Source organism: Astatotilapia calliptera, chromosome 7 (assembly GCF_964374335.1).
Source record: "Astatotilapia calliptera chromosome 7, fAstCal68.1, whole genome shotgun sequence".
Taxonomy (NCBI): Eukaryota; Metazoa; Chordata; class Actinopteri; order Cichliformes; family Cichlidae; genus Astatotilapia; species Astatotilapia calliptera.
This window is the reverse complement of record NC_137428.1, coordinates 19,702,258-19,726,991: the sequence shown is the minus strand read 5'-3', so window position 1 is coordinate 19,726,991 and position 24,734 is coordinate 19,702,258. Positions and strand designations below refer to the sequence as shown.

The window sequence follows — 24,734 nt, the reverse complement described above, 5'->3', positions numbered from 1 at the left end:
AAACTGTTCATAACAAGGCGCTCCTTGAGGTGGTGCCATATTCGTTTCCTTTCAATAGCTGGGACCACATCCTTATTATCCTCATCTAGATTTGACAGTCGTAGATAGAGAATCATGTACTATTATCTACATAACAAAATAGTCACAATACATTTTAACTGGAATACATTCCCCCTGCAACTGAATGAGCATTGCCTTACAGTATAAGGTGCACTGTGATGGCTCATAATGTGAATTTAAAAGCAATGATATATAAATATGATGTATACATATAATTATTTTGAATCGATCTGAATCAAACTAGGTGTGAAGGACACGCCCTTTTACCTGAGGGCATCTTGCCTAATATGGGTATTATGGCATTATTAATATGTACTTCAGAAATGGCTATTCCTAAATGATTCTGCATACCCACCAACATAAAGACGATTTAGTCATTTTTGTTCCTCCCATCCACTGAAAACATGTTTTTAATCTGTAAAAAGAACGACAAGGCGTGAGCTTAAATGCAAAAATGGCACTCGAGGACAGGGGCTCCATCACCCAGCAGGGTATGTTCTGTCTGGAGTTTGTCTGGGCAGACAGCACTTATGAGTTCTTTTTCATAACTGTGCCTGTTCTGTCTGTGGAAGGAGAAAAAAAGAGGACTCGGTGTACCGAGTCGTGACTGCTCAAATCTGCCTTAAAGAACTCCGGAAACAAGTCTCGAGATGGAAAAGGGAGGCTGCAACATCCGCGTGATCATCGCCCGAGCGCCAATAGCTCTTCACCGAGAGCGCTGAGGACACCGGCATCCCCTGCCGCGCGTGAGGAAATGGGCGGGTCCGGGGAAAGCTCAGTCACACCGCGTGGGCGGATGGAGCGGCTAGTGGGAAAGGAGGGGGGAGCCGCCGCTCTGGTATTTAACGGAGAGCCGAGGAGAGCTCAGACAGCACGGAAAGCGAGCGGAGCAAGCGAGCGGAGCGATTTCAGCACCAGCCCCGAGGACAGCGACACACGTAGCACCACAGCTAAGTTTCCCATCATGGTTCTCATCTGGACCCAGTTCGGTGTGAAGCACAAAAATGGCAATGTCAAGTGCAAAGTGCGAGTTATGCACAGGGGGGACAGCTCCGGCTCCTCGTCTTCAGCGGTAAGTTTCGCATTTTTCGCGGGGAAGTTTCTGGGGCTGTTTGTCTTTAGCATGTATGAAGTGTGTAAAGCTGCACGGTGCTGACAGTTCGTATGAACGACACCGTATAATTAAACAGTGTGTATAGAACTGGCACATTACTGTTGTACCGGATTCATTCATATGTAAGAATTGCCGGCTCGCTTTCAGCCAATCGCTGCAGAGTATCTCAGTCGCTGAGGTGGGGAAGAGTCTTTTGCCTCTTATATGACTTTCCCCCATCACGTTGTGCTGTGCATGAGCCTATGAAATTCATGGATATGTGACCGCACATGCAGCAGCACGGAGATAAGGGTGTTTTCCCACTGAGACTCTGTTAGAGGTGGGGGGATTTTCTGCATATTAATAGATATTCTGCAGCAGTTTTTTGGAAGATATCTTGAGCATCAGCTACTCTGTTTAACATTCTAGGTGATAGAGGTTTGAATTTGCATGCTTATTCGCCACTGCTTGGCAACACTTGGGATACAAGGTTGGCGCAAGCTGATGTTTAAAAGGTGAAGACAGGTTTTTAATGTGACATTTTTGTGTGTTTTCGCAGGAAAGCACCAGGTCAGAGCAGGACGTGCCCTGTCTGCCCATCAAACCCGCAGGCAAAGACTTCTACAAAGTCCTGGGCGTCTCCCCTGAATCCAATGAAGATGAAATCAAGAAAGCCTACAGGAAAATGGCCCTCAAGTTCCACCCAGACAAGAACAGCGATGCTGACGCGGAGGACAGGTTCAAAGAGATCGCAGAGGCCTATGAGATCCTGACTGACCCCAAAAAGAGAAGCATATACGACCAGTTTGGAGAAGAAGGTGAGGAAGGGCGAGGATCTGAAATTGTGATTGCTAGCATTTTAAATAGCTTCACTAGTAACTGCCATCTGAGTGATTAGTGTAGCGTGGGCGATTAGATTAACTATTCATGTCATCATCAAATGCTAAATATTGATGTGTGATGACTCCCACTCCTATAAAACAAGCTCAACATGTGAAATGTGACAGCTGTGAGGCTGATTAGCTATTGAGGGAGAAACAGAAGAGTTTTCTTGGTCTCTACAACATTTTAGAAAAGGTGGCATGAAGAGAACTTAGGGAACATTAAATTAGGAGACGTTCTGCAGCAATTTGACTTGAACCTGTTTTCTTTCCCCTTTTCAGGCCTTAAAAACGGAGGCAACATTTTCCGCAGCAATTTCCACGGCGACCCCCACTCCACCTTCTCCTCCTTCTTCAATGGCTCTGACCACTTCGACATCTTCTTTGGCAACGAAGAGGGCGACGACGACCTCTTCAACCCCTTCAGACGGTTCACCTTCAGCCACGTGAGCGGGTCTGCAGGCCCCGACGGTGGCCTGCGGAAAGGCCCGAGGCACTTGCAGGGCGAAGTGGTGGTGCACGACCTGCTGGTGACCCTGGAGGAGGTGATGCAGGGCTGCACCAAGCATGTGAAGATTACCCGCAGCCGCCTCAACCCAGACGGCCGCACCTTGCGAACAGAAGAGAAGGTGTTGAATGTGGTGGTAAAGAAAGGCTGGAAATCGGGAACCAAGATCACCTTCCCCAGGGAGGGGGACGAGACCCCCAACAGCGCCCCCGCAGACATCACCTTCATTCTCAGGGACCAGGAGCATCCTCAGTACAAGAGAGAGGGCTCCAACCTCGTCTACACGGCCAAGATCACCCTTAAAGAGGTGAGTTTGGTGCATCACCATCAGATACATTATGAAACATATGAGTGGCCTATACTCAGATACAACCACTTACACCTACTCAGATAAAGGCTAAGATCTATGCACCACTTCTTGTCCTTTATATAACCATTGAGTAACGTTCTTTCTTAAATGCCAGAGAAAATCGATTCCTGAAAAAAACAGCAGTAATACATAAGATTGAAGGTCCAATCTCTGCCAAATGCAGGGAGGGAGGACAATATCTTTGATTGCAGTCTGAGGAACAGAACAGAGTGTTCTGTTATGGGCATCTGAACCCCTCAGCTTACAGCGGGCTGACAGACCCCCACAAACACAGAAACAGCAGTAAGCCTGCCAACGCCTCCGTTTACCTCATCAGCCCCTGCAGAGAGAGCGAGCAAGCAGGAGCTAAATTTAGCTCCCAATACTGACTGCCCCCACGAATTGCACTTCACCCTCCCTCACAACTACTATGCTGGCTGCAGACTTCTCTGCTTGTATAAGGCAGGCGCCTTTTTTTTTTTTTTTGGCTCACTCTGTCTCTGGCTCTCGCTTCCACCAGCCCACACACAGATTAGCAGGGTAGCAGTCACAGAGAATGACATTTCAAAGAGCTCCTCCATCTTCCTATGGCTCACTTCAGTCACTAAAACACTTAACGCCCACACTGAGCCAGTAAATGGAGCAGCGATTATAACATCTGTAACACCGGTCTGTTGCATAACGCAGAAAATAACACAGAGAATTGTTTCAGAAGGACAGACACCCCACATTTATCTCTTATGCAACTTGACACTTTTAGAGAAACTGGATTCCACTCGTAATTAGGCCACTCAAAAAAGAATTGTGAAACAGGTTAAGAGCTTCATGGGTCTGCAGGGCTAACTGTCTCTTTCTTCTCTTGTCTTCAGGCTCTCTGCGGCTGCACAGTAAACGTTCCAACGCTTGACAACCGGATGATGCCTCTGCCTTGCAGCGATGTCATCAAACCCGGTGCCGTCCGCCGGCTGAGGGGCGAAGGCCTTCCCCTGCCCAAAAGCCCATCCCAGCGAGGCGACTTGGTGGTTGAGTTCCAGGTGGCCTTCCCAGACAGAATCCCACCACAGTCCCGAGAGATCATCAAGCACAGCCTGGCACAGTGCTAGCCGGGTGACTCTCACCAGTTCTTACCAGTTCACAAACACAGCCTTGCCCGAGGTGCTATCACAACCAAATCACAACCTCTTATTGTGTTTGGAAGCGGCAAGCGGCGCATAAGCAAGTTGTAGATCACGTGCAACTTTTTGCGAGGAGATGACTTTCTGCGGGCGCTCGGCACGATGCACACCAACTTAGCAGTGCTGTGCGAGCAGTGAGTTGACAGCTGATTAATGGGGGTCTTTGGTATCTGAGGGCATCCATTGACTCGATAGCCTTTCTCTTGAATGAGTTATCTGTACTGTTATACTTGCAAACCTTTCGCAGGATATCAGTGTGCTATTCAAGTCTGTATAGACTTCCTTAAACCTCAATGGTAGAAACATGTAAGGGAAATAACACAACTTTAGTATTCTTATTATTATTACTTCTACTACTGTCATCATTATAGTTATATGGTGTTCATATGACTGATCTTTTGCATTGATTTATTACAATAGCAAACATACTTGTCTACAAAGATCTACTTTGTGTACAAAATGCTGAAACACTGTCTCTAAAAGAGATTCATCTGTCAAATGTTCTATTGAATGATTTGAAATGTCTGTATATAATCTGCAATGAGCCACCTGCTGATGTATTATTATTATTGTTATTATTACTTGATATAGAGATGTTTGGAAGCATGAAAAATAAAGAAAAAGAACAATTTGACTTCTGTTTCCGCCTCACTATTGGATAAAAGTTTATTATTTTCAAATCCTAAACTTACATAAGTGAACTCTCAGACATTTGCAGTCCACTAAATCACACTTCAGACCAGATTTGAAGTTGCTCAGCGATATAGCAGTCATCTTCTGCCATCTAGCGGCCAGTCCTAACATCATCCTGCACACAATAAGGCACACCTGTTGGTCTGTAATTTATGTGGCGGCCAACTGAGCGCTGCACAGTCCTGTCAAATAAAGCCAGTGCTCTGATAGCAGTGAGAGCGCATGCCTACAGTGATGGAGACAAGAATGATTAAGGACAACACTCATATTTGGAGGCTGCATACATTTGAGATGCAGGATGGCATCAGATAGAAAATACTGGCAAACAAAAAAAAGACAGTCCACATTGATTTAAGAGATCGAGCCACCTGTGTAAAGACAGACGGCCTGTAATCTGAAGTTTTCCGAAATTCAGCCTCCATGTGTTTAGGAATGAAATGTCGCAAGTAAGTGAAACCACAGCATCCAGTCTGACTGAAGGGAACCCTGTGACGAGTCTGACCTTAGTCGTTCTCTTGCTCGTTCCCTGCGTGGTCGTTCTGCTTCTGCTGAACTGCCTCTTGCTGGGTTACAAGTTACTGATCCTGTCAAAGAAGAAAATCAGTCTGTGGCCAGAACGCATGGAGGAGATGCTTTTGCGGTCTCCTCAGAGAGTCAGACTGTCCGATGTGGCGTTTCCTTTGCGCCAAGACGGGCGGAGAGCGTATTTATCGCTATCAGAGCCCGTGCTCCCTCATCCCGTTACTTCTTCCAGAGCTTCTTCCAGGGAAAGGATCGGTCTGGATCACAGGATCCGGCTTCTGAGGCCAGATGGCGCTACAGGTTCAGGGTCTCAGAGAGCGCCGAGCACCATCCGGGCAACCTCTCCAGAAGCTTGTTTTACCCCGAGACTAAACCTGGCCTCCAGCTCACGGACCTACAGCCTCAGCAAAACAGGCTGGCGCAGGAGTGCACAAGTTTTACCGCACGATTCAGGGACTGAAACCAGAGTGAACCTTGTTCCTCCAAACACTCCTATGGTGAGTAATTGGGTCTTTCCCTAATTTTTTTTTTTTTTTTGACAAAGTATTAAGCGTTGAGTCGCAAATACTTCAAACTGCGCAACTGGCTTAATTAACCCAATTTAGGGCCCGTTAACCCCCTTGTTACCGCTCATTGTGTGCACAGGTTTCCTGTGTGTGGTAGCTGAATTAAGTACAAATGCAAAGAGAAGTTTAAGGCCTCACTAGAAGCAGCAAAACCCTCCCATTAGTAACTGCTTTTGTGTTGCATGCTCTGATGTTACCAAATAAACTATCTGTAAAATAAAAATATACCAAAGAAAGTTGTTACACAAGGAATCTCTGAAGGTTGTGTGGAGTCCAAAGCCCTGGGCAGCACTGGTTTGGTGGTAATCTATCTGCTATATAGTTTGCCTGCACGTTTAAGATCTTTTGGGGTTATTTTAGATGTTGCAAAATATATTTGCAAGTATTTTGGCATATAGAAGAAATAAGTCTAATTTTATCTTGAATGAAGTGTGATGTGATGCAGTTTATCACTGGAAGATGTTAATCCTTGAAGTGTGTGTGTGTGTGTGTGTGTGTGCAGTAGATCGTGTTCTTATGAGCAGCTTTTTGTATCCCTTTGTTTTCTGCAGGAGACCGAATTTGTGGGTCTGATTCGGAGGAGCAGTACTTATGAGATGCTGCCAGGTGTGGACCCAGGTGTTGCAGGGTGCAGGGTTGACAAGATAGACATGGAGTGCGAGTACACCAACCTGCATTCAGAGGCGTCCTGTCTGAACGCGTCTGCAGCGGGTCCTGGACTGGATAGTGATTTTGGAGCAAGTGCAGGTACTTCCCCTCACAATGATCACCACTACAACAACTTCACTGTATACAAATGTCTTCAATAACTGATGTTGATCCATACATGAAATGGGGCTTGCATTTATTTTGAAAACACATTTTATTCCTGACTGAAAATAAAATGTCAGGAATAAAATGACATTTTATTTGCAGAATCAAATTCAAAAACTGAGGCCACAGTTCTCAGAGATTCTCCAAAATCGGACAAAGGAAGAGCGGAAAAATGTTGCCTGGTCGATTTCTGCCGTGACATTCAGATGGTAGCGTAAGAATGTGCTGCATAAACCATGATTTGTATCAGCATTGCAGGCTGGTGGTACAATGGTGTGAGGGATACTGGCAAACTTTTAAATGCCACAGACTGTCTGAGTGTTGTTGCTGACCGTGTCCATCCCTTTATGAACAAAGTGTGCCCATCTTCTACTGACTATTTCCAGCAGGATAACGTGCCATATCACAAAGCTCAAATCATCTGAAACTGGTTTTGTGAGCATGGCGATGAATTCACTGTAATCACCTGAAATCTACATGCACTTAATCCAAATCAGTAGCACCTTAGGCATGAAATCTGCAGCAACCGTATGACACTACTATGCCAATAATGATCAAAATCTCTGAGGAATCTTTCCAGCACTCTGTTGAATCTATGCCGTGAAGAATTAAGGCAGTCCTATCCAGAACTAGTTAGATATACCTAATGAAGTGTCTAAGTGTGAATAATTGCTTTAATAATTGCAGAAATCTGTAGACTAGTGATCACGGACAGTAATATCTACACTAAATTCTTGGAAAGATTAGAAAGTTTTCTTCTTGTTGACCTTTCACTACGAAGAATGTCCACATAGAATTTGACCGCAGACGAAGAAAAGATATCGGAGTGTAATTCATGCACATAAAAATCCAAGGTTTGTGTGATATGAATCCTCCAGTTTGCAATCACTGAAAACAGACTGTGTAGCAAAGTACAACCTTTGATCCAATAAACATCTAAAGTGGAAATGCAATTCCTTTCAGGGGTCTCCCTGCGGATTCTGTCTGCAGACAGTGACGGCCTGTCCAACGGAGTGCTGGCTTCAGCTCTGGAGTGGGATTATTATGACCCCTGCTATGTCAAACAGAATAATATACCCAAACATAAACATCGCAGACCTGCAATCCACATGAAACAGTACTGGGTGTAAATTTGTACTTTTAATGTTTATTAATGTGTATCATGTATTTATTCCATTAAGTTTGTTGTTTTTTTAGAATTTCTTTGTCTCATTAACACTATTTAACACTTTAAACAAACTGACATAGTTTTTGTTGTTGTAAAACTCACTCTTCCACAGAACCTGTTCAGACTATGTTCTTCTTCACTTTGACTTCAGTTACTATCAAATGTTGTCAGTGCACTGATAACACGCTTCACTGATGTTAGTTAATTCATCTCAGTTTCACATGCACTGGCCCAGTGGGCTGGTTCTAAGTATCACAAACATTTTCATAACAATCAGTTTCACAGTTGATTTGAAATTCTTTGATTCACTTTGATCTGTAGACTATGTAAAATATAATAAAGTACCTATTGATGAAATTGTTAATCTTTATAATAAAAAAAACAACTTCATGTTTACATACTTTGTTTCGGCATATTCCAGTTGCCTCTCCTGACCAGCAGAGGGCGCGCCTGGTTTGTGATGGGATTGTGCTTATTTTTAAAAATGTCTAAATAAAAAGGCAGCCGAGTCTTTGCAGTAGATTAATAACACAGAATAAAAGGACACTGGCTTGAATGGTATTCATAAACAGTGCTGCAATGTGGTTCAAGTAAACTTGCAGTTTTCAGAATACAGGCTGTATGTATTAATGCATCTTGCTCAGTCACAGAAAATTTAAACAGTTCCTTTCTGTTTAAGGTCTTCAAGCCTTGATCTTAAAAGAAGCTTCAACTACAGCACGTGCGATGAACCTTTAGAAAACTTTACAATGAGCTCTAGATGTTTATCCTCTAATACAACTGATCTAGGCTGAGATATGGTTACAACGACAAGACGATCATCCTCATCAACCATTTACTTCCAGTTTCTAGGAAGTTTGTCTTAAACAGTGTTTGGAAACTTTAAAGAACTGAGCTCAAATAATGAGTCTGACCTGATAAAAAGCTGAATTATGCATTTCCTGGCACTGAAACAAAGTTTGAGTGTATGATCATATGAATACAAATGAGAACTATTTGCATTGCTGGTCTTTTGAAATTTGAGGGATATACAACTGCAGCAGTTCTTTTTCTGCTACAGTTTTAAATAAATGCTTTAGCTCAATGCTTACATGTAAATGATTAAAGAATAGGCAACTGGGAAAATACAAAAGCTCCACATAACAGCAGTACTGTAAAAACAAAAAAGGAAACTGAGTCAGAGTTAGGTGGAATACTTTATTCTCTGTTCAGAGAAATCTATACATTTAAAGATCAAGTGCCCTTTGAGTTTGTTTTTTTTAAGTTCATAGAAAGTATAACTGACACTGAACTATGCAAACATGAAAACAACCAGACCAAAAAGCACCACTTTACTCAAAGCTGGAGAGGAAATTCAACACAATTTGTTTGAGCTTGGCATCGGATGCCTCAGAGATTTTGCCATCAGCCCTGCAACGAAGAACAGATTGAGATGTATTGTAACCAATGCATTAAAAATAAAGAATCTGCTACTGCTTTAGAAATGTTAAACTCACTTAATATTTGCCAACAGGTCCTGGTGCTGGCTCAGTATGTGCTGCAGGAACGCCTTCTCAAACTTGGTGATCTTGCTTGGCTCCATTTTGTCCAAGTGTCCCCTCACACCAGCATAAATGACTGCTACCTGTTCTTCAATAGCCATTGGAGCTGAAAGATGGAAGTTCATGGGCACAGTAAGTAAGACAACTGCAGAATGGATAAATTCTATTTTTTTTTAATATGGATGCATCATTTTCTATACAAACAGCAAATACTCACAGTACTGTCCCTGCTTAAGCAGCTCAGTCAGACGGACACCACGGTTCAGCAGCTGCTGAGTGGCAGCATCCAGATCAGAACCAAACTGAGCAAAGGCAGCCACCTCACGGTACTGGGCAAGCTCCAGCTTCATGGTACCAGCCACCTGATGATGGACAGGAAAAATGAAGTTAATGTGAAAGACTCCCAGCACAAAAATCAGTTGAGAGACTAGAACTAGGCAAGACTGAAAGACCAACCTGTTTCATGGCCCTGGTCTGGGCAGCAGATCCGACACGTGACACAGAAAGACCGACATTGATAGCTGGACGAATACCCTTGTAAAACAGCTCAGTCTCCAAGAAGATCTGCGGGAGAAAACATATTTAATGGTGGCTGAGGATCCAAATTAAAATGAGGGAAGGCAACTCACTGACCTGTCCATCTGTGATGGAGATGACATTAGTTGGAATGTAGGCTGACACATCACCAGCCTGTGTCTCAATAACAGGAAGGGCTGTGAGGGAGCCACCGCCGAAGTTGTCGTTCATCTTAGCAGCTCTCTCCAGCAGACGGGAATGCAGGTAGAAAACGTCTCCTGGGTAAGCCTCACGCCCGGGGGGACGACGGAGCAGCAGGGACATCTGACGGTAAGCGACAGCCTGCAGGAAAGCAAGAACCAGACACAGACTTTAAACACAGTTTTTTACGCTTGTGTTAAAAAACGCTCTGTAGCATGAGACCAAATAAACTCACCTGCTTGGAGAGATCGTCATAGATGATCAGGGCGTGCTTTCCATTGTCTCTGAAGTACTCTCCCATGGAGCAGCCAGAGTAGGGAGCCAAGTACTGCAGTGGAGCAGCATCAGAAGCTGTAGCTGACACCACTATGGTGTACTTCATGGCATCGGCATCAGTGAGCCTCTTCACCAGCTGAGCCACTGTGGACCTCTTCTGGCCAATAGCAACATAAATGCAATAGAGCTTCTTCTTCTCATCAGTCCCATCGTTGAAGCGCTTCTGGTTGATGATTGTGTCAATGGCAATGGCAGTTTTTCTGCAAGACAAATGAGGATACACAAACCACCAGTTCACATTTTTGTGCTTAGAACAGTTTTAGAAGATCTAACAGTCTAAAAAAAAGTGTATTATATTATAAAGAGTGTATTTCTAATCCATTATTCATAAACACAATAGAAATCCTAGCTTCCAGCATACAAAAATGACACCTTGTTCACAGTGATGTAAGCTCATGTAGATATATGGAATTATTTTGCACATTTGGTTTCCCATCTGACAAAAAACAATCAGATGCTTCATGAGACATCATATCTGCAACGAAACATGAAACAAAGCTGGCAGAACTTAGCTTAATATGAACTAATGAGTTTACAATGTCATTTATGAAGTAACAAAAAAAACTTGTCTGTGAAAAAAATAATGGTCAAGTGCTAAAAAACACAACAACAACTTATTATAATAATAGGGTATCTGTGACCCCTTCTTTGGAAGCGTCACTTCCACTACTGTAGAAGCACTTAAAAGGGACTGGAAATCCCATCAAATACTCTGTCGTATTCAGCTATTCACTTTGAGCCTCTTACCCAGTCTGTCTGTCTCCAATGATGAGCTCACGCTGTCCACGACCTATGGGGACCAAACTGTCCACAGCTTTGATGCCGGTCTGCATGGGCTCCCTCACAGAGATACGGGGGATGATACCAGGAGCTTTCAGTCCCACACGCCTGCGAACCTTGGAGCCCAGAGGGCCCTGTGGAGAAAATGATGTATAAAACCATCAAGTGTACCATCAATCAACTCCACAAAGCCAAAGGCCAAGCAAAATTGGGTGAACAAAAATCTCTTTACACATATTGAAATTTAGTTGAAAGTTAATGAACCAACTCCTCAGTTTACTAATAGATTATTAAACAGCAGTTTCAATCATTTATCAAACATACCTAACACTCTACATTTAACCATGTGATCATAAACTATAATATTTGAAGTTTCAAGTGCTGTTCGGCTAGAATAAGCAATGACGCAATTAATTTAGAATCTGGAAAACAAGACTCTCTTGGTTTTCTGACAGGTACCTTTCCATCGATGGCATTTCCAAGAGCGTCCACAACGCGACCCAGGAGCTCCTCGCCTACAGGCACATCAACGATAGCGCCTGTTCTTTTGACGATGTCGCCCTCTTTGATCAGCTTGTCATTACCAAACACTACGACACCAACGTTGTCAGGCTCCAAGTTCAGAGACATACCCTGGGTAGGAGAACAAATAACCATTATTACCTTTGTTTGCATGAATTTACCATGCAAAGTACTTGAACAACCACTGTGTTTAATAATCCATTTTAAAGGACAGTATGTGGGTAAAGACTAATCAAAACCACATCTTTAACTCAATTTTCTGCCAACAGATCCACTTATTATCAGAGGTTATCATTTCAAGGAACAACACATTAACCTGGGATTTAAACTTGAGGCAGTATGCTTACCCAGTGGCTTACAGATATTCTTTGCTGCTAAAGTAAAAATCTATCATTCTCCAAACACCTTTGACTTAAAATGATCTAGAAACTGTTTAAATATTTTTATTCACTCGTGGTATTTAAACAAGGTCATTATGTAAGACTTAGATAGTCACCTTAAGACCAGAGGAGAACTCCACCATCTCCTCAGCCTGCACGTTCCTAAGACCGTACACTCTGGCAATACCATCACCAATAGACAGTACGCGACCAGTCTCCTCCAAATCAGCACTGGTATCAGCTCCCATGATTTTCTCCTCCAGAATTGATGAGACCTCAGCAGTGCCTGTAATGTATAATGAGTGTTTACATTTCAGGGTTAATAAAGTTCTATGAAACTAATTAAGACAGATATTGTGAGATCTTTACATAGTGGTTCTTCCTCAAACATTGCTGGGGAGAAATGTTCCAAAATAATTCATTTCTTAGATTCTAGGCTGAAGCAGACTTCCCAAAACACTGACCTGTTTTTTTCTGCAGCCATGGGCTAGAGGTGTGTAGATTCTTGGCTCCTACACAAGCCGCAGCAACATTCTTTGATACCTTTATCACATCAAGAAAGAGCGAAAGAATTAGTTTTATCCAGGCTGGAAATACAGCAGTTTTCAATCATTAATTATTTAAAAACAGTCTAACCAAATATAAACTGGCAGCTTATTAGGCAAACTAAAATTAAAGAGGTCATGATGTCAATCATGGAATAAATCGTTCCAAATGAACATTATAAAAAATAATAATGAAACCCCTGTCTTTCATTATTAATTACATTGTATGATAATTTTTGAGATTTGTTGTGCTGTTAATTTTGAAATGTCTAATGTTTTGTCTATAAAAAAGTAGATGATAAACTTAATAAAATCCCCAGCTGCTAGGGAACCTTTCTACCAACCGTCAACTCAACACCAATTATTGTGAAAATACAGAAAACACAGCAAAAAAAAAATAAGTGACCAAAGTAAAGATTACAGACTGGACTTGTTTTAGGTGTCACTGCCACTGGATTTAAATCACCTATAGCCCCCTGAGTCACAGAGGTGACAAGCAGAAATAAAATTTAAAAAGCTACATACAGAATACACATGAACTACTGCACCATGCATTACCGTGTCATTTAATCACAGCAGCTATATTAAAATTTTATAAAAGGTTGGGCTGGTTCTAAGTATGACAAACTGTATATAAAAGGTTTCAGGTCATAGAGTCATAGGACAATCTCAACCGATGACTGGTACAGATCGAGTCTATAATATCCATCCAGAACAGTGAAATGTCTACCATAATGTTGCTTTATGTACTGAAAGAACTGTACAAAGCTTGCTTGATAAATACATTATGACTAAAGCTGTCATACCGAAGGGGCCAAACCTGACCTTCAACACCAAGTTACAGCTTTGTCATTTCCACTGACACTCGCCTAGCAGTGCAACACGTGGACCAGCGTTTGCTTTTTTTTTTTCATTTATCGACTCCTCAAGTTGGGTTTTGCTGTCTGTCAACTACAAACATGTTAGCAACAGTGACTGGCACTGTGAAGGGCCCAGTGCCCTCCGATGCAAAGACGTGCGCGCGCACAACAGCCGCCATGGTTTTGTGCGAATAAATTCTTGTTTTTCCTTAAAGAAGTGAACAAAAACGTCACATATAGAAGTAGAGGTGCTTACCAATCCAGCCCTGCGGGGCAGGTTGCGGGCGAGAGCCGCTGCGACGCGAACTGACAGCATGTTGGTGTCCTACGAGGTCTGTCCTGCTCCTGGAGAGGAGAGAGAAGGATGGCGGACACGGCAGCAAATTGTAGAGAGGTCACCGCAACCCGGAAGTACTTCAAAATAAACCACTCTCCAGACTTTTTGTAGTTTTTATTTTTTTTTTTACTTTATTTTGTTGTATTTCTTCGGGTTCCCTTTAAAAAGTGTGTCGGTAGCTGCATAGATCACAGTAAAATAAAATCATTTGGATACTGACTGTACTTCAGTTTAATTTTTATGTTTTTTAAAAGACGGCTCCTGTGGCTCCTCCACTCCACAGATCTTTTTTTTTTTCATACTTTAATTAAATTTATGCACATATTACAATCTCTCGTTGGGAGACAACATTAGTGCAACAACATCTCGAAAAGGTTGAATAAGAAACTAAACAAAAAAAAACAAAAAAAAACACAAAAAACAAAACAAAAAACAAAACAAAAACACATATATACATATACATAAATATATGAAGGCCATTTTTATGACATATAACAGTTTCCTTTCTGCGAACACTTTAACATACATGTGGCTTACTCCTCCACAGATCATTAACCTAAGGAATAATGCGGATATATGGAAAGAGAGAGAAAGAGGGCGAGGGGTGGGGGTGACAGAGATGGTGCTCGGAATAGTGTAAGATGGAGGCAGATGATCCGCTGTGGCGACCCCCTTTGGGGAAAGAAGCCGATAGAAGAAGAAGTGCTGATTTCCGAACAATAGGGGGCGCTCGTCTAAGTAGCGCATACCGGAAGTGGCGCACGTAGCTTTGTGAGCGATGGAGACATTTTAAAAAAAAACATACAGCTAACTGCTAAACAGGGCTCGCGGAGCTGCGAGTCTTCTGCGTCAAAACACATTCAAATTCTTCCAAGTTGTAAATAAGTCAAGTGCATTCAGCGGTGCACAGTTTACATATCACATATCAGAGAGGTTGCACGTTACTGAAGATGTCGAGTGTGACACTTGGAAAAGAAGAATATAAGTAACTCTGCGGTAAGTTGTAACTAGCCGAGTGCTATTTTAAAGGCTAAGTTGGTTATCGCTTTTGACTGATAGCTGCTGACATTATCCTGCTTGTTACAGCTCTGGCTGGATTCGTAGCGCTTCCATTTTTAGGCTAATGATAGGCCGCTATCTTGCAACGTGAATATTTTTTCCACGTCTGCCTGTCGCCAAGTTTGGGAATCTTAAGGTTATGACCGAGGTTAGCTTCACTGTGCAGCTAAAAGGGTGTGCTAGTTCCAGCTAGCCCTTGACACAACTAACTGAAGTAATTTATCCGGGAACAAATAAACATCCTGTAGTTTACACGGGTACTTTAATGGGTTTAAACCTTTGTTTAAAAGGGTCGTTTTCGCTGTCTGTGAAATCTAAAACTAAAGCAGATGCTTAGCACCTTCTAGTAATACCGTTAAAAACATATTCTGGCCAAATATTGTCCGACATTTAACGTGTCTGTGTGCTTTTATACTTAAAGCAGTAATTGGATTAGAAAGGAAGAAGTAGTAAACTATAATATTCCACTTTTATTTATTTTAGTATAGGGTATAGCTTTGATTTAAGAACTTTACGGTTATAGTAATAATTGTTAATTATTCAGTCTCCTAAATATTTCCAAATAAATATTGTAGTAAAGAATTTATGTGTCATGCAAGATATTTATTTTAAGTTGTGTTTTTTTTCATATAATTCTTTTGTAAAAGTAATTGTTTTGTTTAAAAGAATTAAGGTTTAAAAACAATTGTTATTCTCTTTCAAGTTTGTTTAGATTGTTTAACTAAAGTTTGTGATGCTTCGTTTCCTCCAGCAGGTGAGGTCCTGTCCAGGGACATTGGTCCATGCTTGTTGGACCTTTGGCCGCTGGGCTCAACTAGCATGAAGATGGCTGACTCAGAAAAGGCAGAAGAATTTGTAGATGCTGAGTGCCCCTCAGAGTGCCTTGATGAAGCTCAATCAGCCACAGCTTCTGTTCAAGCAGAGCAGGATGAGCATCTGAAAACAGAAACCACTACCAGTACCAGTTCGCCCCCAAGGGAAAAGGAGGCGGACAGCCCCTTGAATACAGAAGGTGAGCAGAGTCTCCTGTCCATGCCATGCTTGATGAAGGAGCTTCGCAGAGACTCACCAGAGTCTCAGCATGCCTCAACAGGAAGTGACAAACCCGTGTCTCGTCATATCTACGAGAGTGACTCCTCGAACCCCTGCATGCTCTCGCCTTCATCCAGTGGCCACCTGGCTGACTCTGATACACTCTCCTCAGGGGAAGAAGGTGCTGCTCCTCCCATAGGAGAAGAGGAAGAGGGCAGCATGGAAGCTACAGGTGATCCTGGGCAGGCAGGAGGAATGCAAGCATCTGCCACAGTTGCAGGGGGAAGGAAGTCTCGACGGTCACGTTCAGAGAGTGAGGTGCCTCCAAATACAATGGCTGCAAAGAAGAACCGCTGCCAGCCCACCATGATAGCAGCCGCAGGAGGCCAGGAAAAACAAACCAATGGCAAGTTTTCAAAAGTGAAAGGTCACCGCAGTCAGAAACACAAGGAGCGAATGCGCCTGCTGAGGCAAAAACGAGAGGCAGCAGCACGGAAGAAGTACAACCTGCTGCAGGACAGCAGTACAAGTGACAGCGAGCTCACTTGTGACTCCAGCACCAGCTCCTCCGAGGATGAGGATGATGACACCTCAGGGGGTAGCAAGACAATCAAGACAGATATTCCAGGTAATAACCGATGTTTACAACGCATGCTTAAGAGCTCAGTACTACTACCATCACTGTCCACTAGCAGCCACTTAGTATTTCATATAAATCTCTAACTCACATTGCAGACTAGTACTGGTTTACAACATAAGAAAGTATTGACTACTGATCAGTTAGACATAAGTCTGCCTGCATGAGTTAAAAAAAAATTGTCAACCAAATCATTAAACTGATACAACAACTGTACAAATCCTTCCTAACATCAAATCAATAACAGGGCTGCTTTGTTTGTTTTGTCATTTTTTTCCTTAGTTATTTTCCCATCCATGTCTATATTCATTCAAGTTGTCTTTAGATGTATACAGTATATGTTTAGAGGACCAGCACCTAGTCATAATACAGCATTACCCCTTTCAGACATGTACCGTTTTTAGTCAGACAGACATCATCTTAGAATGCATTGGCTGGACAATCATTCTGTTCAGTTTTATCTAGAAGTCTCAACAGAGCGTCACTCTTACAGGCTGAAGCTGCTGTAGGTTCAACCTGCATTTGCATATCACTGTCAGTATGACACAAGTCTAAAATATATGCAGTTGCATTAATGAAATTGCAACTTTGCACATCTCTCTTAGCATTTGTCTTGGTAAGACATCCATGATGAAGAATTTTCACTTTTTCCAACCCAGAATAAAGCTCATTTGCTCTCACACAGTCTATATGCTGTATTTGGGAGCTGCTACAGCAAACACTCACACATACAGAACCTGGTCCTTGTGATGATGAAGGAGGAAACAAAGTCTTCAAAAAAGGAGATTACACTTCTTCAGAGTTGAAAGTATCCTCGTCACTTTGTTTGGCACTTTATAAACCAACAGTGTATATAAAATTATATTTAAAGCTTAAAGTAAATTAAAGATCATTAAAAAATGGTCTCAATATAGATTCATCACCTGATTGTTCTTCTTTGGTTCTTTGGTGGTAGGTCAAAACCTCTTTGGAAGCTTTTTTTTTTTCTTTTCTTTTTTTTTTTTTTTGATTGGCTGGAGAAATCCTGCAAATAAGACACACATACCATGGCTCTCCCCATCACTGTTATATCAATGAAGCTTTAAACAACTAAGCAACATTAATAATATAATTAACAATATAAAGCCCCTTTTCGATTAGTACCTACTTGGATCGACTCGGCACGTTTCGCCACAGTTTTCAGAGTTTTCTGTTAGGTCATAGTACCTGCCTGGTACCTGGTACTTTTTCGTACTTGCTCAGCCGGGGTTCCAGTGATCCGAGCAGGTACTAAAATGTGATGCCGTCAGACTGCATGCCACTGATTAGCTGGTCAGTAGCATCACAATGGCTACAAAAAACCGTGGTCCCTGAGTCTGGCGAAAAGCCACAGACCGAGTAGCAGGTATATTTTTGCCTCGGCGTCCACCTTTGTTGTAGCGTTCATGTCACATATTAATCGCGTCGTTCACACACACATTAGGAGGTACTAAATTGTAATGGAAAACCAGTCGATCCGAGTCGATCTGAGTAGGTATTGATGGAAAAGGGTCTTATGAGTGATAACCAGGACTGGAACAGAATGGTAAAGCAAGCAATCTGACATATCCCATGTCTGAAAGAGACTTAAACATTGTCATGAAACTCTTTCTTACTGATGATTTGCTATGGGAGTCTAATCAACATTGTCCAGCTCAGAGTGGTAAAAAAAGAGTTGAGTTAATGTAACCATTACTGTGAGTTCTGCAGTTCAACAAGTCAGCCATTAATATACACAGCCTTTGCTCTAAATAGACATACTATGATCTCACTGAGTTGCAAGACTCTGCAGTCACTGCTGGTGTCAGTAAGCTGTAGAAATACTGGCTTATACATGAGTAAGGACATAAAATCCAATATCTAATGTTGTGTTTCACTAGATTGCCTAACCTCATAAGTAATTAGTCTGTTTTGTTAGAGGGAGTTTAGCAAGTATTTCATTCACATGAAAACTGCTGGGCATTTAGTATTGCATTTCCTGCATTTCTGTCCTTACTAAATATTCCTTAATGTTTCAATATTCTTTTTGTCCTGACCCATCACACACTTCACTCCTCCTACAGTGAATCATGTCAGAAATGTAGTTGGGTGCTTTCCTATACTTTAAATGATTTTGCAACACCTTAGATGAGCCCGTGAGTTCTTGTCATCCTGTTGAAAGTGTAAATGCATACAAATATATACAAATCTAATTGAGAATGGCTTTTTGCGAATCTGTGGGCCAGAGGTGTCTACCTGGAATAAACACTCATTGGCAAACGCTGATTGTAACGCTTGCATGCACGTTAGACCCCGTGAGTTTGCTTACATGTTGTAGAAATCTTTTGGGTGAGTTGAATTCTCCAGAAGTAGCTCCTATCAGGCTGGTGTTTAAAGGTCTCCCAACGGAAGAGAAGCACTCGGTTTACTGTTGGATAATCTTTTGATCATGATTGTGTTCTTTAGCGTATAGCTTGATGTATTTTATTACCGTAGCATTTTTACATTAAAATCAAATTTTAGTTTCTTGTGTTTCATAGATGATCCGTAATAAATTGTTTTTGTATTAGTAAAGGTACTTTGGTTTATATAAAGTCTATCTCTTAGTTATGTCTGTTGCTTTTGTGGCTCAGATTTGAAGTTATTTTGCTTTGGGTTGTTGCATTTACTTTAAAATCTTAAACCTTTTCCAAATCACTCGATCAGTCACCCTCAGACCACCAATTATCTTCCTTCAGGGATCTGTAGGACATGAAATGTTTTCAGCCATTTTTTACATCCCGCACACAGATTTGAGTGCTACAACTGCATGATGTAGTCCATCAGCATGAAAAGAGTCGATCTGCACGTTACCTGAAACAAACTGTCATTTTCTCTGTAATGCAAAAGTCCACCTCCGAAGCATGAAAGTGCTACTGTATTTTCTTATGGCTTGGCCTCAATGTCTTTAAAGCTGGCTTCAGACGTGCTTCGGAGAGATCCAGAGTGGGATCCCAGATTCATGGGTTACTGGACAGCGGCTCGTGGGACAGGAACGGCATCGGCAGCGTTCTGGAGGAGGCCATGACGCGCTTTGCTGTGATGCAGCGTCAGACCGAGGAGCGCTTCCGCGTCTGGATGGAAAAGCTTGCACACCTCGACTCGGACAACGATTCTTCCAAGCGCTCGAGTGACGGCCCAGAAGGGCAGCAGCAGGCCTCACAGGGGGCACGGCCTTCCCCCCCAAGCTCATTTTTGCCATCTTCAGAGTCTGCAGAGACTATGGCTGCCTACATGTTGGCACGAGAGAACAACAGTCTCACCCACACCCCTATAAACAACAACAACAACATCCACCCTGAAGTTGTCACTCAGAATGGAAATCTAGGTGTTCCAGACCCTGGTCTCTTGAATGTTTAGATTTCACTTCTGCTTCACCCCTCGCAGTTTCTTACTTTGATCTCGGCAAGTGTAGAGATAGTTAAGGCAGAAAGCAATGGGGTATACCCGTTCAAGGATGTGAGGGCACTAAACAGAAACACCACCAGCAGCAGCAGCTGGGCCTGAACTGGTCATTTGAACTTGACTCTGTGCAGACCAGGGGCCCGTGCTATGAAGCAGGTTTAACATGTCTTCTTTATATGGCTTTGTTAAGCCTAGCAAACACAGTCACATGGAGTCTGGTAATCGGTTGGGTTCTTTTTTTTTTTTTTTTTTTGTTTGTTTGTTTGTTTGTTTTAATTAAACCCAGCTATGAGCATTTTCGCATAACATGCGTAATGGTGGCACCAGATGACCAACTGCAAAGACTATGGGACTATAGCCACTTAAAGTCAGAACAAACAGTAATCCTGATATGAAGAAAATTAAAAATGTAATCCAGGCAAAAAGCCAGGAGGAAAAATTGGCATAAAATTGCATTTTGTGTGAATGTGCAATTTACTAAAAGGCCCATTAGTGATGATGCTCCATCACTGACAAACAAGAAAATATAACTTGAATTACAATTATGTATTTCTTCAAATTCATGTGTTACCTGTGGTTGTTTATTTAGATAATTTTAGCTCTGTTGTTTCAGCTACAACCCGGGTAATGTTAAATCGAATGACATCGGGTAAAATATTTTTTTAAATTCTTGCAAATTTTATAAGGTCTAAGCACTGGAATTTAATCAGTTAAAGAGTCTTGACATATGGAAAGAAGAAATGGGCTCAAATGCTCACAGGCATAAGTGAAATAAAACCCACTCAGTACATGTGCTGTACAGCCCAAAGGATCTTCACAAAAGACAACCAATTGGTCAGTAGTTGGTGCTTTATATACGTTCATCTGTTATGTTGAACATGACCTACTCAGGAGGTCGTGTATTTTGGTGTGGTCTAATGTGGCAGTGTACCCGCAGAAGGAACTGAATTTGGAAGCGGGGGAACCCTGAAAACCTGAAACTAGCTTGGAATCCTGCTTAGTAGCACGGGCCCCTGAGGCTCAGCATGTGTGCTGGCACTGAATCACTGTGAGATTTGACACTGAGAAAAATTCAACTCACCTATTTGATTTCTGCAGCATCTGTGACACGGAAACATGGCTTCTCAATAGACTGAGTCAGGGCTCTTATTGTATTGCTTTGCTTTCTTTCTTTCGTTTTTTTCAGCACCAGCTGAATACCCTCTTTGACACATACAGAGTAACTGTTTTATTTCTTTCATTCAGCATATGAACTATAATGATGGGTAGCCATCATTGCAGTGTTAAGTGGGGTGCTGCTGTGTAATAGCATGTGCCTTGTCATTCTGAACTCATGATGGGTAAAGCATTATAGTGCTGTTTCCTTAAGAATCAGGTTTACCACTGCATACCCCCCGTTTGTCTTGAACTGTTTGCACTTTGCTTGTAAACAGTTCAGGAAAATCTTGTGACAACCTTTATTTTGGTGGCATAGCTTTACTAACAGAACATTTAAACATAGATATGCCTATAAATATAAACACAATATACTAACACACACAATTTCTTGCTTTTTTTAAAAATCTATATTAAGGATTAGACGTGTTTACATTTTTAAATAAAGGCCTTTCTGTTACATTTGCTGCTGGCACTGCATTTGCGCAGTAACATGAAACGAGTGATTGAGGAATCTGGAAAAGAAAACTTGTGGTTATTTTAGTAGCTTAGGTGTAGATTTTATAACATCATATAAGGCATGGGTTCTTTTGTTGTGGCTATTGGCTGCATTGGCCTCAAATCTTCAGTCATATTATAGTAATGGGTATTTGTCTACTTCAATTTTGTTTGCACTGGTCTGCCAGTTTATCCAGTGTCCCCACCAGGCACTGCGTATTCGCATCTTGACTTTAAACTGAAAACCCAGGCATCAAACGTGCAGATATAGAGCAGTAATACAGCTGCAGTATGGTGCATGGCAATGTTTACGGATTTTTTTCTAATTAAAAAAAGAAAAAGTGAGATCTATGTGATCAAGTGGCCTTCTGGTTCACATCCTGTGGTCTTTGAAAGGGGGGAGGAAACAATCCTCCTTGAACCCCCCTCCCCCCCCCACACTGTTTTCACTGATGTAGATGACCATTTGGGTCTTATTTCTAAATACTGCTAACAACCATCACAGAGACTGATGAAGGAATCTTTGGCCTGATCATATTTAAAGTTAAGATGTTCAAAAGTGTTCTCTATATGTGTATATGTAGCCCTATGACTGTCATTTTTACAGAGCCTAAAGCTAAGCGACGTGTTTCCCCCACCTGTTTGCATGCGAGTATATTAGTATATAGAATGTGCAAGGCCAAATTAGTTTACATCAGCAGCACGTGTGCAAGCTATAGCTTTTCCTTATGCTGATAAACGGTGACTGACGGGACATTTTATCTCTATATTTTTTTTCCTTGTTTTCCCTTGACCTAACGGTTTCATGTTGTGTGAAGATTGCTTGTTTTGTAAAGCGTTCCTTTGCCATTACGGATTTAAATAGATCCAGCGTCAGCTTTCCTGTACTCCTTAAAACTAGAATGACTTTTAAATCAACAGTTTTGTCAGCACAGTAACGAGAGCCTGTGCATGAAATCAAAATGTGCATTAAAAACAACAGCAAGGACAGTCCATTGTTTACCAAAGACACTAACCTGGTCTACATTAGTGCTTTTCTATCTCTAATACATGGCCTTTATATTGGCAAGTGCTTGGTTTCTTTGGTAACCCTAGTATCTACCTATATCAGCTATTCATAGGCAGTGTTCTCTCACAGTACATGCTGTCCAGACAAAACCCCTCTCACACACCCACAGATGTCTGGATAGCAGAGTGTGTGTCTGTCTGTGTCTGTGTGTCTCTCTCTCTCTTTCCCAGGGACTCCTTTTTACAGGGTAGAACAATTATGTGCTCCCGCTCTTCTAGTTACACTCCTGTTGTTTGGCTTTGTTTTGTTTAGTTTTTTTGACTATCCCCACTACATTTCATTCACTGAGTAAGATTATTTTGAAATGTGTTTTGTAACGACTGTACTCGAGTGTAGTTTTTATGTGAATGGCTGTTATTTTAAAAAGCAATAAATGGAAAGAACAAAAGGTTTGTTGATGTGCTTCAAATACAACCATCATTTATAAGAGTATAATGCATTGTTTTATTTTAGAGTTAATGTAGACCTTTACTTCAGGGGAAACGGGGGACCAATGGGGGTTTTCTTGTGTCTATTGTAGATGCTAAGACTTAGCGGGTCTGTGGAAGCAGTGTCCAGTCTCTCATTCAAACAGAAGTCGCACTATTCCCAGGCATGATTTGAATAATGAAGTGTTTTCTTTGTTCTCTGCAGACGGGCCTCCAGTAGTGGGTCACTATGATATTTCAGACACTGATTCTAACCACGAGAGTATGAATGTGGAGGCAGTCCGGCCCACGGTGATAAAGCATGAGCTAAAAACACACAGAGGCCAGGATATGGCAGCTCACTCTGGGTGTATAAGAGCTCTGAGCTCTACCTCAGGTCAGTTACAAACCCGGTATAATAAATTCCAATCCTCTCAGTGAAGGCAGGACATTTTAAAGGCATGGGTTGTCATCAGTAAGCTGAAATGTGCCGTGTGGCAGGAGGCGGTCTTATTAATCTCAGCAAGACACTTTTGAAGCACTCTTTATCCCACACACCGCCAGCTGGCATTTGATGTTACTAAAAGTCTTGACCTTTTTTGCAGCCGACAGAACATGAATATAAAGGCAGCCATCTAATGTGTCACTCCATGCTGTCCAGTCAGTTTTACAAACACCACTGTCAGCTTCATCTCTGTTTTGTGTTGGGGTTTGTGTTTTTTGTGTGTCTGTGTCAAAGCAGCTGCTGTCTTCACGTGTCAGCGAGGTCTGAAGCGCTCTACTGCTTCGGCCCTCCTCACAAAGCATGACTGTGTTCCTCTACATTTGTTTCAGGCCACATGGAGGCAGAGCTGTCGCACAAGGAGAGCTCTCAGCACAAGGGCCAGATTAACATTGTTTCCTCTGACAGTGAGGTGGAAATAGTCGGAGTGCAAGAAAAAGCACGGTAAAGACTTTCAGTGGGGAAACTGTAAAATTCTACTGTTACTGCCCACCCCTCCACTGAATTCAACTTTTTACTTTTTTTTTTTTACTTTTTTTTTTTCTTTCCTTTTCAAATCTAGATGCGCCCATCCTTGCGGGGGGGTCATAAAGAGTTTGTCCTCCTGGAAAGAGAACTCAGGGGAGCAGTTAAACAGCACAAATCAATCACAGCTCTGGACTACTGTTTCCCCTCAGCCCAACTGGGTGTCCCCCCCTGAAGTGGTGGACCTCACGCTGGACGAGGACGGCGGACACAAATACCTACTTTAATAAAAAAAAACAAAAAAAAAAACCCAACGTATACACTGAAGACTTTTTTTTCCCTACACACCTCTTCCTCCCAACTGCTCCTCATCCATCTTGCCTGTCCTCCACGTTAAAGCTAAACTGAATCCTTTCTAGAGTTGTGGCCTCGCCTGTAACCGCTTGTGGGCTCTTCCTGCTCCAAAGCACTCTTTTGTTTTTAACTTTACTGTTGAACAATCATGTATCAAAGCCATTCAACTGGTGTGATTCCCTGAACCTTTGCTTGTCAGCTATGAATTTTAGCTGCATCTAAATGGCACAGCACCTCAAGTGAAGGTGGAAATGTACAAGAATGATTTA

The 24,734-nt window shown here is 42.1% G+C and overlaps 4 protein-coding genes across 10 annotated transcripts; 3 read left to right on the top strand and 1 right to left on the bottom strand.

The window, feature by feature from the left end:
* Positions 1 to 799: 799 nt before the first annotated feature.
* LOC113025571 (dnaJ homolog subfamily B member 5) lies at positions 800 to 4,700 on the top strand. Its single transcript, XM_026173476.2, has 4 exons — positions 800 to 1,132; positions 1,713 to 1,971; positions 2,317 to 2,849; positions 3,761 to 4,700. Exons 1-4 carry the CDS (start codon positions 815 to 817, stop codon positions 3,992 to 3,994), a joined length of 1,344 nt encoding a protein of 447 aa, XP_026029261.2. The 5' UTR covers positions 800 to 814; the 3' UTR covers positions 3,995 to 4,700.
* Positions 4,701 to 5,196: 496 nt separating this feature from the next.
* hwa (huluwa) lies at positions 5,197 to 8,185 on the top strand. Its single transcript, XM_080303606.1, has 3 exons — positions 5,197 to 5,778; positions 6,399 to 6,594; positions 7,624 to 8,185. Exons 1-3 carry the CDS (start codon positions 5,197 to 5,199, stop codon positions 7,788 to 7,790), a joined length of 945 nt encoding a protein of 314 aa, XP_080159732.1. The 3' UTR covers positions 7,791 to 8,185.
* An 826-nt stretch (positions 8,186 to 9,011) lies between these two features.
* atp5fa1 (ATP synthase F1 subunit alpha) lies at positions 9,012 to 13,927 on the bottom strand. 2 transcript variants are annotated; one of them, XM_026173475.2, is made up of 11 exons: positions 13,766 to 13,927; positions 12,569 to 12,647; positions 12,221 to 12,390; positions 11,662 to 11,835; positions 11,170 to 11,336; positions 10,322 to 10,622; positions 10,003 to 10,227; positions 9,826 to 9,933; positions 9,587 to 9,731; positions 9,325 to 9,475; positions 9,012 to 9,238 (listed from the first exon to the last, which is right to left on the bottom strand). In XM_026173475.2, the coding sequence occupies exons 1-11, from the start codon at positions 13,823 to 13,825 to the stop codon at positions 9,160 to 9,162; spliced, it is 1,659 nt and encodes a 552-aa protein (XP_026029260.1). In that variant the 5' UTR covers positions 13,826 to 13,927; the 3' UTR covers positions 9,012 to 9,159. The 2 variants fall into 2 exon arrangements, with proteins under 2 accessions (XP_026029260.1, XP_080159728.1); XM_080303602.1 differs by having other exon boundaries at positions 12,221 to 12,394; positions 12,572 to 12,647; positions 13,766 to 13,806.
* Positions 13,928 to 14,591: 664 nt separating this feature from the next.
* On the top strand, positions 14,592 to 24,420 carry ark2n (arkadia (rnf111) N-terminal like PKA signaling regulator 2n). Of its 6 annotated transcripts, none has more exons than XM_026173472.2 (5): positions 14,620 to 14,842; positions 15,660 to 16,565; positions 23,371 to 23,541; positions 23,979 to 24,090; positions 24,209 to 24,420. In XM_026173472.2, the coding sequence occupies exons 2-5, from the start codon at positions 15,725 to 15,727 to the stop codon at positions 24,396 to 24,398; spliced, it is 1,314 nt and encodes a 437-aa protein (XP_026029257.1). In that variant the 5' UTR covers positions 14,620 to 14,842; positions 15,660 to 15,724; the 3' UTR covers positions 24,399 to 24,420. The 6 variants fall into 6 exon arrangements, with proteins under 6 accessions (XP_080159729.1, XP_026029259.1, XP_026029257.1 ...); XM_026173471.2 differs by having other exon boundaries at positions 15,657 to 16,565; XM_026173474.2 differs by lacking the exon at positions 23,371 to 23,541 and having other exon boundaries at positions 14,612 to 14,842; positions 15,657 to 16,565.
* The last annotated feature ends 314 nt before the right edge of the window (positions 24,421 to 24,734 follow it).